Source organism: Amblyomma americanum, chromosome 5 (genome assembly GCF_052857255.1).
Source record: "Amblyomma americanum isolate KBUSLIRL-KWMA chromosome 5, ASM5285725v1, whole genome shotgun sequence".
NCBI lineage: Eukaryota > Metazoa > Arthropoda > Arachnida > Ixodida > Ixodidae > Amblyomma > Amblyomma americanum.
The window spans coordinates 102,315,154-102,335,773 of record NC_135501.1 but is presented as its reverse complement, the minus strand read 5'-3'; the positions used below and the strand labels follow the sequence as shown (position 1 = coordinate 102,335,773).

General features: G+C 46.7%; 1 protein-coding gene across 1 annotated transcript; it reads left to right on the top strand.

Moving 5' to 3' along the window:
• Positions 1 to 18,482: 18,482 nt before the first annotated feature.
• LOC144134886 (uncharacterized) lies at positions 18,483 to 20,219 on the top strand. The gene is made up of 4 exons (XM_077667694.1): positions 18,483 to 18,751; positions 19,354 to 19,531; positions 19,676 to 19,794; positions 19,872 to 20,219. Exons 1-4 carry the CDS (start codon positions 18,485 to 18,487, stop codon positions 20,190 to 20,192), a joined length of 885 nt encoding a protein of 294 aa, XP_077523820.1. The 5' UTR covers positions 18,483 to 18,484; the 3' UTR covers positions 20,193 to 20,219.
• The last annotated feature ends 401 nt before the right edge of the window (positions 20,220 to 20,620 follow it).

Sequence of the window (20,620 nt, the reverse complement as noted above, 5' to 3'; positions counted from 1 at the left end):
TCTACGCAGATACGAAGTATTCAAGCGATAGTTGCTGTTACTGTGCCTAACACAGTAATGACAGGGTATGAGGAATGAACCCTGACAGTGTAAACACGGTCAGCAGTGTGCGCGAAATGAAAGTTAGACTCGCACCGCGAGCAGAATCAACAGCATGGGCTTCAGTAGCGAGAACCAACCCTTTGGCATCGATCTCGTGAGCGAAGAAGTCTGACTGCAACAAAACAAACATGTCCAGCGATGCGCGCAACATGAAAGCGATACGAGCACCGCGAGCACCATAAACGGCGTGGCTCAGACAGCATGAAGCCCAGCTTACATGTCGAGCCAGCGAACGAGTCCGAATAGAACCAAGCCCCACGTAACGCGCTCGACAACACGGCTATACTTTCCGAGACTATCAGAGCGGAGGGGCTAGGACAACGAGAAGCGTGGCTTTCGTTGCACGCGAGCATTCGGAAGGAATCCATCTACAACAATGCCAGACAGCGTTAACTGCGAAGAATGACTGCAGTCGCTCGCACTTTACACCGAATCCCCGGAAAAAAACACTACTGACAAATGAAGAACGGCCACTCACTCGCAAATACGCGGATCCAGCACATTATCAAAGTTTTCCTGGCCTATCCTAATTCGCCAAGCCCTGCCGTTCGGCGAGCCGCGCTGCTTTTTCCGGGCGGAATAACGAAAACCTTTTCCCATTCCCTTCTCGGTTGTTTGTTCCGTAAGCGCAAGAGAAGCTTGGCATAGTAGCAGCCCGTAGGCGCCGTCAAAGATGGAGAAATGCTTCCCGCGAAACCTCTGTCGCTCAAAAGGAAAGGGGAGGGATTTCTACCCCCGACAATGGCGCCGGCCTCTGCTGCGGAGCCATAAAGCGCGAGCTAACACGTGACCACGGCGCCTCGGCCAATGAGAGGCTCGATTATCTGGCGGCGCACTGGGAGAGGAGAGCAGCGGGAAATTTCAAAGCGTTTTTTCAAAGAAAACCCAGTTAAACACATGATAGTGTACACGCCAGGACACGCGAACGTGGAAGGCAGCCGAGAGGTCGACAAGGTAGCTCGAGGATACACTGCATATCGAGCCCCCTACCATATCGGTCTCGAGGACGCAGAGCCAGTCCCTAGAGAGTACTCGGCTATACTCAACCACTACAGGGGCAGCAGGAAGCGGTATCCCCCACCGCACAAATCTCTCGCCAGAGAAGGCTCCGTAGCTGGGAGGCTGCTACAAACAGGCGCATACCCGAACTTGAACTCACTCAGTAAGATATTACCACACAATACACAGACAAATTCCCATGGTGCCAAGAAACACCCACGCTATACTCCATAACGTGGGCGTTTCAGGAGATAGATGTGGTACCAATAATACCAAACCGGAGTGCGGAGAAGGAAGTGGGAAGGAACGCTCTACAGCGACCGTCAGGACGTCCAACTTGCCCTGATCCGACGGGCTCAGCTGGCGGCAGCAGCATGCAGCGGAGCCCTGGACTAGGAGCAGACGGCCACTGCTAAGAAGATGGAAAACACCATCTGATTCCGCGAATCTCACTAATCTTAGAGCTCAATAAAAGTTTTCCTCCTCCTCCTGCTCAAAGATTTTCGTTACTTTTGCTTCTTTGAGGGGCTTTACGAGCCAGTAGCCAGTCCAGGGAGAGCTCGAGCTCAAGAGTCCTGCCAATCCATGGATACAAGGTAGGAGCAAGGAGCGTAAGGGTGTGAGTTCTGCTAGGAAGGTCTCCCAAGAAAGTAATCACAGAGATAAACGTGATGCGGAAATTGAGAAATTCAAGCAACTGGCCCAAAAACTAACAGGGATAGTCGAATCGCAATGGTCGGAAATCCAAAACTTAAAGAAACCACAGAGGCGTCCCTCCCCCCACATGTGAAGCGCAAAATTCAAGACAATGACCTAATTCAAGGTATGGAGAAAAGAATGGAAAATTTAGAAAGGTTAGATGCGAAGATGAATGAATTTATGAACCACATCAATATCCAAATTCAAGCTGTCCTCGGTTCAGTTGAGAAAGAGGCCGAGGAATGCCAAAGGTTAAGGAATGAGATGGCCGCCATAAACGGGTGGCAACAGAGTATGGAGCAGGTGGTCTCGCAACTAAAAAATGGCCAGCGCACAAATGAAAATCAAATCTTGCAGTAGAACTGTCGCGGCTTCCGGCGCAAACCGGCTGATTCTGCAGCAGTACCTTCCGCTTTTAAATGACACTAAATTTGATTGCTCTCCAGAAAACTGGGGCCCCCCAAATTTGTCAGGCTATCAGGCATTTCATGGTGGTACGGGGGAGAAATCCTCAGTCACAATGCTCGTGTAAAGAAATATCGCGGTTATTGAACACGATCAAGAGTCGAGAGAGATCGAGAACGTGTTTGTCAGAATTTTAACCAGAACACAGGACTCTAGTCTATTCATTTAAAATTGCTACAGCTCACCCAGGCAAAGGATGTTCAGGTTCAGGGCTATTCTTCGCAAGGCTCTCAAAATTTCACGCAACCAGCCCCGGTTTATAGTGAGGGTACTTTGTTGCACATCACCAGGAATGGGAGTACACCCACCAATGCCCAAAAGACAGACAACTGTGGGAGGATGCGCATGACCTAGGGCTCACCCTGCACACGGACCCACAGAGTCCAACGAGGATGGGCAATAGCCTTAGTAAGTATACATTTCTAGATCTGACATTCTCGGAAAATTTAAAAGGTTTAGATTGGCCTAATTCAAGTCAAAATTTTGGCAGCGACCACTACATGATTGTTTCCATAGTGAAAGAAGGCCTCAAAATGCACAGGGCTCACGTACCGGCCGTCTTTGAGTAGGATAAATTTAGAGATATCAGGAGAGCTCAGCAATTCGATCCCATCAAAAACATGGAGGAATGGGCGACGGAGCTCAAATCGGACGGCAGAGAGGCGAAAAAAACGCTAGAAGAGGATAACGCCCCGGAGATTGCGGAAAGCCGTCTTCACCATATGTGGGAAGCTAAGAAAAGCATGGAGCGTCGTCTCAAAAAGCAGAAATAGAACCGCAACCTCAGAAGAGGGATCTCGAGACATGATAACGAAATCGAAGATCATACTTTCAAATTAAGTGCACAAAATTGAGACAACAAGTGTGATGAAATGAAGGGGAGCATGAACCTCTCCAAGACGTGGAACTTCCTCCGGTACTTGCTGAACCCTGAAGACTCGGAGACGCAATCTGGTATAAGATTGGCGAAAGTCGGACACGCGTTCGAAGGGAACCATGATGGTTTCATGAACACATTAAAGGAGACGTACGTTGGGGAAACTTAGCGAACTCCACTTCCTGACTATGGCGGAGCGCTTAACGAGGCGCGGGACGCCCCCATCATAAAAGCGGAAGGGCAGAGATTGTAAGACAAAACGAGGTCGGCTCTTGGCCCTGACGGGGTAACGAATAAAATACTTAGGAACCTAGACGATGACTCGATTAGGTATCTAACGGAGTACATGCAGGAATGTTGGGAAAAAGGCGAGCTCCCACAACAGCGGAATACAGCAAGCATTATTTTAATACCGAAACCAGGGAAGCCTCCTCAATTGGCAAATTTACGACAAAATTTCTTAGCTTCATGGGTTGGGAAATTCATGAAGCACGTTATTCAGACCAGGATGATGAGCTTCATGGAGCAGGGCGATCTGTGGACAAATGAGATGGTCGGGTTCCGACCTCATTTGTGTACTCAGGACGTCATGCTTCAAATCAAACATGACATACAAGGCTCGAAGTCTAAAGATGCGAAAGCCACTTTGGTGCTGGACTTCTCGAAGACTTTCGACAACGTCTAGCATGAGGCGGTTCTGGAAGGGCTGGAAGGACATATCGATACTTCAGGGACTTCCTGATGGGCAGACCTGCCTGCATGAAGTTCCAAACGCTGGAATCCCCCGCAATTTAGCTAGGGAGTAAGGGTACGCCCCAGGGATCGGTGCTGTCTCCCCTACTCTTCAACCAAGCAGAATTCTCCTGTTTGATTAAAGTCCCCCCCCCCCCTCCTCCTCCTCCTCCTCCTCCTCCTCCTCCTCCTCCTCCTCCTACTCCCTAGTATTCAACGTGGATATGAAAGAGCTCCCTGAGCGATTAGCAAAGCTCGAGGGATTAAAATTTAGTATACCAGGTGTCTCAGCTAACTCGAACCAAGTGTTAAAAAATAAATTATTGAAGATACGCGAGTGAGACGAGATGCATATTGGTGACAGCCATCTTACGCACCAGAGGCATTTTTTGTTTCGCAATTAAATATTAGTTGATTTAGGTTTAATTATCTAAATTAATAAATATTGACTTCAACAAAAAGTTGCATTTGAAGAGCTGTCGAGCACTTTCAGAAACCCCCATTCCATCATTTAGAAGAAGAAAATCCGCAGGCATGTCGTTTTTTCTGTGCTGCAGCGAAAGCCAACCAAATACAAAATAAACCACGTGACTAGCACATTCGCGCGCCAAGATCGTGTGGCTCTCAAGCGTGATTTGAGCAAACTAAATCACCTGCAGCCTTACACGACGGCCCCGTACCAGCGGCAAGCCTATATGTTGGCGGCGGCAACTCGCACCGTCATCTGCGAACTGGCTGACGCGAACGAGACACCACCGCCAACATAGCGGCCTGCCGCTGCTGCGCGGGCGTGGAGTCAGGGCTGCTGGGGAATTCGTTTGCTCAAACGACGCTTGAGCACATGACATGAAGAGCCAATCTGACCAAAGTTGGAATAAAACAAAGTAGGGGTCCCACGCAAAAGGTGGAGGTAGATAGGGAAGTCAAACAAAATCTGATGATTCCCACCACCCCCCTGCCAAAAAACATGCACCCGGAATATAACAAACACAGAAAAAACGAGCCGAAGCATTAGAAATTAGATTCGGCAAAATTTCGGAACATGGGGTGGCCTATGTAGACGCGGCGGGAGGTGGTGGCGGTTTTACGGTGGCAAGGGTCGTCAGCGGCCGGGGCAATCCCGTGACAGCGGCCACTTTGCGCGGGCGGAGCATAGAAGTTGCCGAGGAAATTGCGATTGCGTTAGCTTGCGTTGGAACGGAAGCAAACTGTCATCAGTGACAGCAAAACTGCCATACAAAATTTTTGCAAGGGAAGGATTTCGCCCTTAGCGGGCAGAATTCTAGGCCAGACGAAGTTAGGTAAGAAAATTCAAATAATTTAGTCTCGGTCGCACGAAGCCGCCCCCAAACCAAGGCGGCGCACGAAATGGTTCGAGACCTCTACCGCCGAACCGCTACAGGGCCACTCGATGATCGAGGGAGCGGAGAGCGCATGTTAAAATATGGGGAGATCGCGCAGCATTATCGATTGCAGCGCAGACTGGTACCCCCGCCAGACCCGAAATTAGGCAACCAAAAGCAGTCGCGTGGAGGCGACTGCAAACTTATACGTATCCGCATCCGCTTTTGGCGCACCACATGTTCCCCGAGGCCGGAAGCGATAAATGTAATTTTTGTGGCGTGAGAGGGACCCTCGACCACATACTATGGGAATGCCCGTACCCTCCCGGGGACACCTGGGACACCCTGCTGCGCAGGTCAGACGATGAGCTCCAGCTCCTGCTCGTCCAACTGGCTGAAGATGCTGCTGGGACGCAAGACCTCCCAGCATTCGTCTGAGACGGCGGCACTCGCCCCCTGACCTGCGTGTCGGGGAGAGCATAGATCACCTTATTCCTTGGACATTCAAGTTTATTCCATCCAAAGACCCATCCCACCTGAGGGTTCATATTCATGGTCGTAGGCCTTTGTTTAGAGCCAGTTGCAAGGGAGAGTTTGGTAGCAAAGGATATATTACGGTAGCATTCCGAGCCCTCAGTGTGGTGGTGGCACAGCCACGGCGTGGCGGCGCCGCCTCCGCCTCGTGATTGGTCACGTGACCAGCCAAGTGATGCGGAGAAACTGCTGCTGCTGGCATCGCGGCGCGCCGGCGAAACCGAGCTGCAAGAGCTGTAAGCATGCGCCGTGTCAAGCGGGACAAATATGAAGAAGGAACCCTACCGAAGTGGAGCGGCGAAAGACTGACTTTGCAATTCAACTGAGCAAGTTCTACTCGGCTAGCTGTAGCATTGCCGTCACTCGAGGTTTAACGAGAGATAAACCACCGCCATTTTTTTTCTTGTTGCCACCTGCACTTCGAGAACAAAAATTTTTGTAAGCACAGAATACTGACAAATTTAATATATACGGAAAAGCTAAGCTTCACGTCAGTAATACGGTGCATCAAGCAGTCTTATATAGCTGGCGTACAATTTTTTGGAACGATTGCCTGATGTAAACATATCGCGCTCATAGCAAAGCAACAGGATAGAAGATTTTAAAATCGTTTAAAAATGTTCAGAGGACCTGCGTTTCACTGCAGAACATCGAAAAGGCAGAGCACTTCAATTGTATGATTGCTTCCTCTTTTTAATCATGACGATCGTGTATGCAGGCTCTATATGCCGAGGTAAAGGAAATCGCTTTTGCGTTCGCGCTCGCAACTCTCCGTGCTGACTAAGCGAGGCCTGTGGGCGTCTTATTTAAAACAGCTTTGAACATGTGTTGCGTGCGCAGCACAGCTGTTTATTTTGCCCCACAGGTCGAAAACCTGGCTAAATCCGGCTCTCCGACGGCTCTTCCAGTTTGTAGCGGAATGGCGTTTAGAGATGTCACAGAGAGTTAGCTTTGATTTATGCTTGCCGGAACACCAATCCGAAAAGAACATAAAGTATGAGACGAGGTCTTACCAGCAAAAAGTCTGTCATAAAGTGAGGGGAATTAACTCAAAGTGTGGCATACAACAGGTATTTTCTACGCCGCATAATGTGTCATAGCTATGCAGATTTGCCATTAAGGGCAGCGTCGCCGTGCTGGCTGCCAGAAGAAACATCATAGCGCCTATGTTCCTTACTGCACAGGTGTCGATTAGAGGAAAATACTCAGCTTTTGCCAAAGTGCACATCGGTCATACTGGCCTGTGTATTTCGTTGTAGAGAACGCACGTTCTCTGGGAACGAGTAGCGATAGATTATGCACCCCAATGCAATAATTGCTATCGGTGCTTCCCTGCACTGCATAGAACTGTAATCGTAGGCCGCCGCGAAAAACAGCTGGGAAGAGAAATATTGAAAGTGTCCCTTCATTGTGGTTTGATTGCGACTGCGTCAGTGAGACCTCTAGGACAATGCTTAAGAATTGCTGTTTATGGCCAAGTAAGGTTTGGCTGCTTTCGCACGTACATTATTCGTATATTGTCAAAGAATAAAACAAAAAGGCGCAGTAGCCCCTGACGCACAGAAGAGTGCATGCGCCAGGCCTTCAGCCAAAAAAATCAACCACGATTCATGACGTTGTGGTGTTATCGGCTTGCCGGCACTTCGCATTTGGAGTGAGCTGCGGAGTATCCTACTAAGGTTGGACGCTGAGGTTCGGATTAAGCTTTCCACCGTAGTCTTCTGTGGAGTGCTTGTTGTTTTGCACGTTCCGGCATAGGCACCGGCTGCCAGGTGCGTCCCGACGTTGCCACTTTCCTCTGACCCGCCTCTAGCCCCAACACGACGTTACTACAACCCCACTGACCTGATACCTCCACTACATATCTGAAGCCCCACTTACTTCCCACAGAAGAGAACACAGCACCGCCGCCCTTGTTGTGTGCGTACATGTGTGTACATGTGTGTGTACATGGGCCTCTGCGTTGGCATCCGGAGACCACAGGCTGTTTACTTTTCGTGTACCTGGATTCATCCGCTCATCTCTTTCATCATGACGGCTCGCCTTTCATATAGTCTTCTATGTTCAACCATTTTGTCACGCCTGTCGTGACGTTCTGAGTTTCATTCTCTTTGCAATTCTCATAGCTCACGGGATTGGGACGATCGCTTTGTGGCCCTGGCTGATGTCATGCACTATAAAATGGAGCAGTAGGCACTGGCGCAGGACAGAGCTCTCGCTCCAGGTCTGCAGCCGTAAAATCATGCCATCCTCATTCGTCTTGCTGTTTTGTTTTTATCGGCTTCCCTTCACGTAAATGCATCAAGAGTTGGCACATGAAACATCGTTTTTTGATCCCGCGTTGGCAATGCATTTTATTCTATTGTTCTGCCTGTGGCGGTTATGTTGCGCCAGTGGATGCAGACTGCGACTGCGCTGGTGGGCTGTTCACTGAATAAGTTTCGGTTTAAACCCAGTCGCGAGTACAGTTTGTATCGTCCTGGTCTTCTGTGCTTCGTCCTTACCTGCGCTGTCAAAACTAGGTATCCGAAATTTATTTTGAGCTGGTGACACTCAGCGAACCATATGTAACGTCTGGCTGAAGGACTATACAGTAGTCACGCACTCCTGCTGTGATAAATGACCACTACTAGTAAAGGTATAAAACAAAGGTTTCTGGAATATTTTATTTCCTCGGTTTCGTGCACCGCACAAAGCAGACCATACCGTAGATACCCTTTGTAGACCAGAACGAGAAGTAATTCTGATTTGTTTGCCAGTTTTCTCAACAGGCTGAATGTGATCAAGACTTTTCGTTGCTATGCGCGCGCCCGCTTCCTCGCCTCCTCCCTCTTCCGCCTTTGACGCTCTCTCCCCTAGTTGTCCTTTTCTTGCTTGCTCTATCTGCACACGTGACCAGCAGAAGCTGAAAACTGATAAACAGATCAGAGTGCGCAGGTTAGCATCATTTTACATGACCAGGGTTGTTGTGTAACTTCAATGCACAATATTGAAAAGCCGTACGAACTGGAACCGTTGCTACCTTGTTCAGTACAATTAGGAAGGACTGTTTAATTACTGCAAGATGATCTTATATACTTGTCATATTGCCGGAAATATTTGCAGTGTTTGTTCGTTTTTTAAATCTGCCGCCACACCACCGTATCGCTTTCTTTGAGACGCTAGACGCGACTAGATTTATCTCGATTGATCGCAGCCAGGTAGAGCTGATTCTATGTTGTTCCGGAATGTTCTAGTAACTTTGCACCCTTACGTCCGTCTTCATCGCTGCTTCGACTGCCGTCACCACTACGTGACAATATGTTACGCACAGTGAGTATGGTTGAAATAGTACAGAAGAAAGATAATACGAAGAAGAAAAAGAGCAGGAAGAGGAACGAAACGAAAACTTGTGTCAGAAGAAACAATAAAGAACAATAAAGAAACAATAGAACCTGATAGATAACTTCTTTGGCACACACTGTGTACTCCAGGCTGTGATTTAAGGTGCATCTTTTCTTTCTCTCTTATCTGTTCAAGATAGCACACACTTTAGCAAGCTTACACGGCGGCGCAAACACAAGTTGGACGCCGTATCTTCCTGCAACTTTCTTTAAATTGTGTGACACACGGTACACGTAAGGCATGACACACACAGGCTTTCGTTCTTCGTTCGCTTTTCGGTTTGTGTTCTTCATGCTCTGTAGCAAGCTTTCGCAAACACAGGTTATCATTTCCCTTGGATACCCAGCAGCATACAGTCTCTCAATCTGACGGCTGAGACTGAAACTCATTTTGTGCTGACAAGCCTTTTCTAGAGCGGAACGGCAGGCTAGGTGACCGATCGCTCTTTTTACCTACTTTGAATGTGCGCTGTCATAGGGTAGAAATTGCTTGTTCAATCTGGGGTTGAAACTGTCCTTTTTAACGCTGCACCTTTACTCTTGTTACTTGTTGTTTCCATCCTTCATAGATTTTTGCCTGTTTTTAGCCTTTGTCATTTTCGAGTCGCCTTTTCCTTTGCTTATTGTTGTTTCCATAATTCACTCTCAGTTTCTTGGTTTTAGCCTCGTTGTTAATCTTGTTTTGTATCATTCATATGGTTTCGTTTTTATGCTTTTCGCCCTACTTTTATTGCTTGCACCTTCATCTTTTACTGTTGTTATTGTTGGTTTCACGTCTCATTCCTTTGCTCAGTAAGATTATCGCTCGTAATACATGGTTAGGCCGTCTTCGTTTTCGTTCTCTTTGAAGTTTTGGTTTCACCGTCATGTTTTTATCTTCCTTTCTTCTTTTATATATGTATCGAGGGTGTCCAGGCACGCATACATTTGGGGTCTTCAGACTGGTTCTCCAGTTTGCCTCTACTAAACTGTTAAACTTACCTGCTGTGTTGTATTCGGGTTGTGGCACGTGGTGGGCTGATGCATTTAAAATGAATGCTCGAAAGCGTTTTAAGAATAAAATTTAGATGTCGGTGCTCTGTGTGTGTACGTGTTTTCTTGCATTTGTCCCTGTTTCTTTCGCGCAGTTTATTCGTGGACGAGAATACCAACTATCCCGCCAGAAAATCCTCCTTGAGATTTGAAAGACGAAGCAGGGCCTCTCTAGACTTCAGCTAAAACATAATTACGGCACACTTAGGTGTTTCCAACATCCGCCATGTGCTCAATAGGCCAATGAGGGATATGTATTCGAGTAGCGGTCGGGTTTGTACCAAAGCATTCAACCATGTCCAGACAGCGCAAGCCAGCTGCAACACTGGACGGACTAAAACGTAGCTACGCGTAGACAATAGCCCAGAGCTACACAATCCGCACTGCAACGAAGCATTCCCGAGAGAACGAGCTTAATTTAAAGCCTCGTCGCACATGCTTTTGTTTGCTCGGGACAAAGCCTGGCATGTCGCTTTCACGCCGTCTTGAAGTGACCCGAAAGCCCTGGCTGCCCCTAATTGCAGAAACTTCCGGGACTGGGCAGAACAAAGGGCTTCATTCGCAACCTAGTAGAAAACTTCAGTGGCAGTTCACACTTGTGGCTCGCATACGCTAAGAGCGGAACGCTGGAACAGCGGTCGATAGCAGTGGAATAATAACGCGGCTTTGGGAACAGCGATGACCGTCGTCTATCCTTTGATAGAAAGCGGATTGCCGGAAAAAAATAAAAGATGGTCTGCACATCTGAATACAGTATGACCAACATAAACAATCGGTACTCCTGCATACAACTCAAATCTCTGACGGCGTCGATCATTTATCTTCAGTAAATTCGTAGAGCTGCAGTGATAACAGAAAAATAGCAACGGTTAAGGCCTAAAGAAACCTTCTATCGTGCTCAGAATCATATATATTAGGATGCCGAATTGGTACCACATAATTATATACAGGAGGAAATTCTGAAGTAAAAAAATTGTAATGAGACCTCTATTTCTAACAAAAGAAAAAGACTACATAGACATAGCAACAGCAGCTTAAGTAGACACTATTTAGCTGAAACGTAAATTCGAATACCTTATGAATCTGTTGTTATGTTCTAAGTATGAGCAAACATTACTCAGTTTACATAAAATAAGAGGGTGGCTACGGGCTTATTTCCAACCGTTGCCCAAGTTGTTTGAAGCATGTACTGTCTCAATGAGGCCTCCCGATATACATAGCTTTCTTCTGAGTGCTAGGAAAACTCATGGTACCTGTCAGGCGCACTCATGAACCAGCAAAATAGCTAATATGAACAATTACTATCTAAAAGTTGATGATGCATACACAGTTTTAATGCGAATACAGCGTGAAGGAATTGCCCCGTTTAGCTCTATAAACCTAAAAATTCTCAAAGAAGTGATCAACCGAACTATATGAATGTTCTAGCAGGGTTGCTCGTTTACTCCAGTCTCCTAGCATGGCTTTAAAACGTACCGTCAAAATACATCAGGTGTCGTCTACATGTAACGCATATTGCCGCCTCTTTCCTGTCGCCAAAACTATCAAATTCTCTTTATATCTTATCTCTCCAACTATCTATTCCAAATTATCCGTTCCCATTTGTGAGGTAGTTAAGCAAATATAAGTAGACGCAAATTTTTTTTAAGCCAAGACCGCAGGTATTGCCTGAAATATTTCTGCTTATTTATTTATTTAGATGTAAGGTCACCCTCAAAAATCAGTACGGCATCGAGCTCCAAGACTTGTTGTCTCAGGACAGCAAAACATATTAAAGACGCTTCATAACAATTCCGGGAAAGAAAGAAGTCAAACAAACAGCATCGTCGCTCCGGAAGTGCCCGAGCGCTTATGGCTGCTAAGTGCAAAACTACACCTGCAACGTCGTCACACGCAGTCTGTTACAACAACTGGTATCTGCATACTCTCTTTTTTTCATTCCTGCGCACACTGCCAGACGAAAGCCCCAGCACTGTTCGGAAATTATAACGCGGCAGCTGCTGCAAATTAGCGCGGGTGCTTCCGAGTAGCCGCGTATAGGATATGAGAAAAATTCAGCTTGGGCCCCCGGCGCATACATTCGCGCTTTCGACCGAGTGCTTCTTGTTTAGGTAGTATACGTGATTGTTTGATGTTTAGTGAGGAAACTTCGCTCTTACATGTACTTCACTGCGAGAACTTCGGCAACATTTTTCTTTACGGCTACGCGATTCCTGCATCTCCCTTTGCTTCGTCCCTTGTGCTCTTTCGTTCTTTTTCGCAATTTGTCCCTAAAGGAACCGACAAACTACCCCAGCGTTCGGCTAGCCCGCTAAAATTGATTCTGTGGAGGGCGCGAAAAAGACAGCTAAAATAAAATAAGGACGGGAGATGACTGTAATCTCATGAATACATGTTTATCTAATGTAGGAGCGTTAAAATGTTTAGCGTCTTGTTTGCCTGGAAGATATGCGCATGTGTGACGTGTATATGAATTCGGGTTCCTGGTTGTGTTAATATTTATTTTCGTTTGAGTGCACTTGAATAATCTTGGGACTAAGTCCGGTGTTTTGATTTCTATCCTGAGTAGTGTACTTTCTTCTGCTGAATAGTTTTTGTGTCCACAAGCAGTCTCGCCAAGTCTGTAGGCTTACAGTTGTTGACGATTTTAATCGGTCTTGTGGGTGGCTTCTTTGATATGGCTTGGTTGCTTAATGCAAAAGAGAGAGTCTGGGTCGGTGAACAACATTCAAACTCGGCGCCTCTCCTGTTTTTTTCTTGGGTATTCCTTGTCCCGGTCTCCTTTACGCCGTCTTCGCAATCAACTTTAGTAAAAAACTGCAAACATTTCCTCTTAACGCCAGCGAGCTTTTGGACTTGCAGCTATTATTTTAGAAACGAACAGCTTTTATCCTCAATTTCATTGCCCTCCACCTCACTAGGAGATCCATTGGTGAGAGGTCGAAGATTTTCTTGTTATACTTGAAAATGCGTTAGTTCTGTGTTGTTGAGTTGCGTTAGTTGCGTTGCGTTTAGTTGCGTTAGTTGAGTTGCGTTAGTTGAGTTGAGGTGTTGAATGCTACAGGTGGGGTTAGTCTTGCTTATTCTGCCGGCAATTGCTCCATCGTAGCGTTCCTTCTATGTTAAATATGTCCTAAAGCCTGTCGCATCTACACCGATATGTGCACAGTCTCTAATAAAAGCACACATTCCTCTCCCGCAGTCACCATCTATGCACACAATCACTCCACACAGTTCAGTTCACAGTCCATTCCAGAAGTCACCATCTGTGCACATATTCAGCCACAGTAGAACATACGCCATTGTAGTGCCACAATCCATAAACACTATCACTCACAGTATAACGTAGACGACTCCAGAAGACTCCATCTACACACACATTCAATCACAATGGGCCATAATCCGTTCCTGCTGTCACCATTTAGAAACAAGATCTGTGTCCTGCAGAAATGTTTAAAGAAGGCGTGCAGCCTCCCTTCTGCATGTCTCGTTTCCACTTGGGTAGACAATGTCCTGAACTGTACTGTGACGGGCTCCTGTCTTCTTGAAGGAAGCGAACAGCGCGTACCTTTCCGCGTTGTACTCTGGGTAGTACATAATATATTGTTCGATATCCCCGCACACCCCACATAAAGGACAGAGCGGAGACAATGCTATGCCCGTCTTATGCATCCAGGAAGGAGTGCGAGCAGAGGCCGTGCGAATTCAATGTAGTAGAGTCGCCTGAGATCTTCAGTCTCTTGGTCACACATGGCTTGTGGGGCGCACTCCATAGGGGACTGAAATGATCGAGCACTGTTTTCCTGTAGAGATTTTTTCTTCTTTGGGTACTTTTTTTGATGGATTCCTTAAGAGAGCGTTATGGGCGAGATTGCCTGCCACCTCATTACCGTTGGCACCTACTTGATAGGGCACCCATTGAAAATAGAGTAAAGCCTCTGCTGTGAAGATTCTGCACCAAGCGCAGAGAGCTTATAGAGAAGGCATCAGTATGAAATCCGCGCTCTAACCTCTGAAGTGCAGATATTGAATCAGTTATGATGACAACGGGTTGAGCCGGACAAGACCCTAACTTTCGTAAAGCCACCTCAATAGCAACACGTTCAGCCATTGGAAGACACGACAGCAGTAAAGCAGATTGACCACTTAGAGTCCAAATAAGGAATGTAAAAAGCCGCTGCGCTAGCTTGTTTAACCTTGTCCACAGAACCATCCGTGAAAATTTGAAGATGGCGGGCATTGTTTCCAAATGTTCAAGTACGAGCAAACGCGCTGCTTCCAAAGGAGAGCTGCGCTTTGCGCTCACATGGGGAATTGTCATCTTACAGTCGAGGGTCGGAAAGACAAGGGGGTTTCAACGGTTTCCTTTGCCTTCGAACATTAAGGCCTAAAGAACTAACAGTATTGAGTGCCAAGTAAGCCTTCGACTCATATCTTTTGCAGGGCTGCTGGAGAACGGATCGCCCAGCTACCGCGTCTCCTAGGTGGCCAAGATGCATTAGTAGTCTCTGAGAAACGACAAGGCTAAGAGGTTTCGATAGAGGACTCATGAAGTACTGCCTTATTCGCAGCTGCCTGAGGAACTCCAATGGCTCTTCTTAGGCCCTTTCTGTGCGCAACTTTGAGACGTTCAAGCTGTGATGCCGAGGGGAAATTAAAGGTAATTGATACATTATGCGACTGAATACCAGCGCTTCATGAAGTTTTACTATTGAAGAATGATGGTTTCACCATTGCTCACGCGCAATTTTACGCATCACATTGAGACGCGAAGATTTAGATGAAACAATCGCGGGTGCAGCTTTCGCCACTGTAGACGGGAGTCAATAATAACACCCAGGAAACGCGTGTGGTTGAATTGACGGATGCAAGAGTTACCGAGGTCTATATTCAACCGTGCTTGACGTGCCCCTACACCTGAAAAGAGAAGAAATACGGATTTTTCCACTGACAGAGACAATTCCACACTTTTAAGGTAAGCTTGTGCCGAAAGTAGAGCCTGTTGAGGTATCAGGGCTAATCGCTTTTGTTGGTAGCCAGTAATCCAAATACAGATGTCGCCAGCATATATTGACATACGCACACAATTGCAATTTTTTTTGCAATGAATCGGGAAGGGTAGCCATTACGACGTTAAAGAGCATTGGGAAAGAACACTTTCTTGAGGCACACCTCGTGATAGAACCCTTTGGGTGCTTAAGGTACTCCCTAACCGCACACGAACCGCGCGATCACTTATAAACTTGTAAATGAATCTAAACATATGGTTCTGTAAGCCCATGCCTTGAAAACTGTTTAGAATTGAGCTCTGAAGAACGTTGTCGTAAGCTTTCTCAACGTCAAGAAAAAAGGCTTAGGTGGAAAAACCGAAAGCTCTCTGGTGTTCAATGTTGTCACCAAGCCTAAAACGCTTTCTAGGGCACTAAGACCTCGGTGGAATCCTGTCATACATGTTGGGAGTGCCTTGCTGTTCTCAATCCACAACGATAAGCATTAATTTACCAGCTTCTCCATCAACGTAGCTACCCAGAAAGTCAATGACACAGAGCGATACGAGGCAAGGTACGTCATGTCTTCGCCAGGCTTCACTACTGGAACTACATGGGCCACCTTCCATGACGGAGGAACATCGCCAGTCTCCTAAACTCGATTGATGAAGCTGAGGAGCTCCTTCCTGAGTTCGAAGGGCAGATTATTCACTATTTGATTGGTGGTGCCGTCGGTACCTGGTGCACACAAGCGCCCCAGGTCACTGAGCGCAGTATGAAGAAGCGTGAACGGGACGTCCATGATATACCTGTAGGAAGCAAGTGGTGTTTATATATCTATTTTAGAATTAGCACGTACAAGCGCGTCTGAAAATTCCTCTGCCAAGCAGGCAATGGGTTTTTTCTTGCGTATTGCAAGAACTTCAAAAGGCTTCGAAGGGCGAGATTCCGCAACATGGCTGCCAATAACTCGCCATATTCTCGGCACCAGTGGGAACACAGTCAAACTAGCGCAGAATGAGGCCCATTGCAAACTGTAGAGCTTGTTCGTGTGCCATCGAATGGCAGAATTCAGCCTATTGAAGGTCGCCTTCAAGTCCCTGTCGTCCTCCTTCCGCATGAGTTGGCGCTCCGCCTTTCTCGCTGCGCAAAGATACCTGACTTTTAAATCTGGGGCCCGAAAACGATCAGGTAACTTCACCGCCGTAGTTGGTGCCAGTTTACTAGAAATCATTTTGTCAATAACATCACCAAAAAGACGTTCTAGGTGCTCTCTGTACTTGTCCCAGTTGACCACATTGCTAATTTTAGGACCTTGCAAACGAAAGTCGGCAGCAAACACAAAAATCGGATAGTTATCACTTCTCACGTGGTCAGGCGCTGTTGACCACCTCACGGGGATGTCAAGTGAATGCACTGTCAGGTTTATAGCTGTCGCTGAGACCGGAGGCCGCAAGAAAGGGGGGCTTCTGTCATTAGCAACACAGAGGTCCCAACTGTCAATAATATCTAGGAGTTAGCGTCCACGGGAATCCATGTTCCTGTCACCCCAGACGGCATGATGGACGTTGAAATCACCGCAGATGATTCGAGGAGCTGGGCAGCGGTCGCAGAGCTGCTGTGGAAACAAATCCAATGCTACTTTCTTCCGCGGGGACACGTACAAAGATACAATTGAAAGGGTTCGTAAGCCGAGCTGCATTCTCACAGCCGCTACCTCAATGTCATCCATGCAAAGATCGGCAACGCTTAGAGAAACATGTGGAATTTTCCTTCTGATATAAAGCGCGGCGCTTCCTGCAGGAAATGACTTTATGCTACAGTTCTTATGGGCGACATATCCAGTGAAACATTTCCCGCTTGACAGGCCAGCTTCTGACGGGGCCAATACTGGAACAAAAGTCTCTTTCAATAATAGTTTTATTTCAGCTAACAGACTTAAGATCCGAGTGCAGTTCTGTTGCAATATAAACGGCACTTTTCGGTGAATATTCGATCCACAAGGTTTAGCCGCATCCACATTAGATCGCAAGGAAGTTCGCTGCGAAGGTGGTAATTAGGGACTCAAAAGAAAGCACCAGCTGTAGGAAGGTATTCAGGTTACCATGCGCCATCGCTGGAACATGTGAACGCAGGGCCCCAAACAAAACATGAAAAAGGTCAGACATACACTGATTTTTGAGCTCCTTTTTTTTTGCGGAGCGCACTCACAGCATCGACAAAAGATGCCGACAGGGACACACTCTTGGCTGCAGTAGCTGTTTTTGTCACTTGTGATATGACAGTCCCCTTTGCCGTCGAGTCTGGCTGTGATCCGGTCGCTCAGAAACATAGACACTCATTGCTGGAGGTCGAACAACCGAATCGCACTTAATGAACCTTGACGTCTTACTGGACTCAGGTCTCTTAGGGACATGGTTTTTCATCAGCGCAGGGGACAAATGATGTGATAAGTGCACAGACCCGGCGCTGAACTTAAAACTGGTTAATTGAGGCGATTTCCACTAGTTAAATATAGTGGCAACCAATCTGAAATGAACAGACAGATACACAAAACAGATTGACGAAAATAAAAATTCCTGAGCACAGGTCTACAGTGGCGCAAGACCAGCTGCGCATATTTTTCTATTCTCACCAAGGAAACGTAGTTCTTTATCGGACAGAGCTATTGAGGCAAAGCTTACGCATTCATCATTGAATTTATGGATTTCATAAGCTGGGGCCAGATTCCACTTCGGTTCCGTCTCCGAACCGTTCCTTTTCAGAGTGACGTCAAAATGACGACAGCGAAGTACGTGAGGAGAAAGAAGGGGAAGCCAACGGCCAATCGACGAGCGCCCGACCTTGCGGGAGCCCGTCCCACGACTGCCTGGCTTTTTCGGGGGCCGTACACTAAAAAATAGGTTGTTTTAAAAAGAAATCAAATATCACAAATAATTGGTAACACATATTATTTAATAAGAAGTCGCAGTGCGTGCAAGAGAGTGCAGTAAAGAACTATTTCGATGTTTCTTTTGGTACATGTTTCCCTTTTCTGTCGGTAGATGGTATCGCATACGCGCGCGCGCGGTGCCATCTGTGAAACCATATGTTTTTTCGCGCGCGTTGAAGTTTCGTCTGCCTTTTGTCCGTTTCTGACAAGAAGACTCGCAATGGCAGAAGCAGCGACTCGCCGGCCTCTTGGCCCCCATGTTTCGCCGCGACAGCGTACTCTGCTTGTAGAGTTTATGGAGGAACACCCGTGGCTCGTGAAAGGGTCATCCGTTTTAACGCCAGAAATCACGAAAGCAAACAAAGCGCTGTTGTGGCGGGAGCTTGCAAATATTTTAAATGCAGAGGGGCCAGCAAAGAAAACAGCGGACCAGTGGCGGCAGTACTGGAAAAAAGAAGTATATAACTCCCGCCACGACGCAGCCGTCGTGGCCGCTGAACACAGGTGAGTGCAATGATCCAGTGCACTTTTGCTTTCGCGTAACAAGCGGCTCGTTTACTCCTAGGGGTACCGGCGGCGGCCGTCTGTGCGGGCTGCGGGGCCGCATCCTCGCCCTTGTCGGGCGCTCAAGTGCAGTGGGCGTGTGTGAAGGATTTTTCGAAGAGGTATGTTCGACATGAACTGCATATTTCCTAACAGAGGGCGTAATTAGAGAAGCTATTTCAAAAGTAAATGGAGGTGGTTGCAAGTAATCGCGATCCTTAGACCAGTGACTACGTTTTATCTATTGGGTCAACTGATGGTATGCTTTCAGCGTTACTTTTCTCGGTCCCCTTTACGGCATCTGCAAAAAAAAAATCCGTTAGTTAGTAGTAACCTTCTGTTTACTGTGAATGCACCTTTGTTTGGAGTAGTAATAAACATTAGTCAGGTGCGAAATTCCCAATGGATTATCATTGAACACTGTATATATACAACACCGCACAAGCATTTTTGGGAGATTATTTATGCAGACCTACGTTGCAGGGTGATTACACAATGTCTAATTGATCCAGTTAGTTTGAGTTCGCAAAAATTGAACTGCAATCATATTAAAAATGTTGTGTTGAGTGATGTGTTAAGAAAATTTATTTTGTTCTTAATCGTAGCCTCTTTGGTTTTCATTCATTTTACACTTTGCTACAATAATATATTAATTATTGAGGTTATTTAAGCAGACCGTGGAGTCAAAGTACCACTTCTCATTGTGGTGGCCTTGTACACTCAGGATAGCAGCCTGCTGCCTTCTGCACAATCCCTGGATGGGCATGCTTCAAGCCTCCAGCTCACTCCAACAACTGCTGTGCAGCCCGTCACAGCTCCTGCTGACCCAGCCACTCCACGTCTGCGACGATTTCCATCACGTGTTTCTGTTGGAGATCGACCCGGAACGAGTGGCTTGTCACGTAAGTTCAGCAATGCACACGATTCGTCACCAGTGATATCAAGCTTCCCTACTGCATGTCATTGTATATACTGTTATCTTATGTTCAGTTCTATACTGTATAGGTGAAGCGCTGCAACAATGTCTTTTCTGTGGGTATCCTCAGGGACAAGCCAGCAGCAGGAGCGGTGCACACCATCACGCAGGCCAGCTGCTGAAGATTTCCTGCCAGAAATTGTTGCTGGCTACCAAAAGTCATTAGACGTGGCAGCTGAAATCAAATCTGTATGTATATATACCATTTGCTGCATGGTTGTTAGCAAGGAAGAGTAATATAACAGTCAGTGCTATTCTGGAAACAGGAACTGCAGCAGCTTAAAGACGAGGTGGGTGCTGTTGCGACAAGCTTCCAGCGAGAGGCAGAGACGATGCTGGGCCAATCAGCTACCCTGAATCGCCTGGCTGCTGCTACAGAGGCACTGGCTGACTCGCAAGCACGCCAGGCCACAGCACTGGAGCGGATGGCAGCCATTCAAGAGAACAGACTGGCCAACGAATCTGCAAACCAGGCTCGTATTGTTGCTGCTGTGGAGCGGCTGGCAATTACAGGGCAGTTCATTCTGCAGCAAGTTCAGTGGCTGTCCACCGTCACCCCTATCAGTGGGGAACCTCCAGCTAAATAGCGTCATGGTTTTTGTATTTTATTCCACTTCTGTTAATTTGAGTTCTAAAGGTTCTTTTTAAATTTTACTATTGCCATCCTACTTATTATGCTATTCCAGACAACTGAAGTTTTGTGTGTAGACAAGTGTCTTTCAATTTTATTCATTTTGGTTTACATCTTTTTATTTTGCTATATTATCCAAACCAGCTACTCCAGACAATTGTTTCATTTTGTGTGTAGGCAAGAATATTTGCTTTTCATTCATTTCTGTTCGCATCACTTTATGTTATATTACCCAAAACAGCCACGATTACTTTGTGTACATTTCTTGTTACTACCGTTATTTTACATTGTTAATCCTGTCAGCTGTGATAGTCTCTGGGCAGTGTGCAACCAATAATAACTGCAATTTGTTATTTTAGCTCACTATATCATTTTCTTTCACAG

Bases quoted from the DNA above. Each gene is read 5' to 3' on its own strand.
- LOC144134886 (XM_077667694.1), top strand. From the start codon at position 18,485: ATGCAGAGGGGCCAGCAAAGAAAACAGCGGACCAGTGGCGGCAGTACT. The intron at 18,752-19,353 runs GTATGTTCGACA...TTGTACACTCAG, and splicing joins GTGAAGGATTTTTCGAAGAG to GATAGCAGCCTGCTGCCTTC. The intron at 19,795-19,871 runs GTATGTATATAT...TTCTGGAAACAG, and splicing joins TGGCAGCTGAAATCAAATCT to GAACTGCAGCAGCTTAAAGA.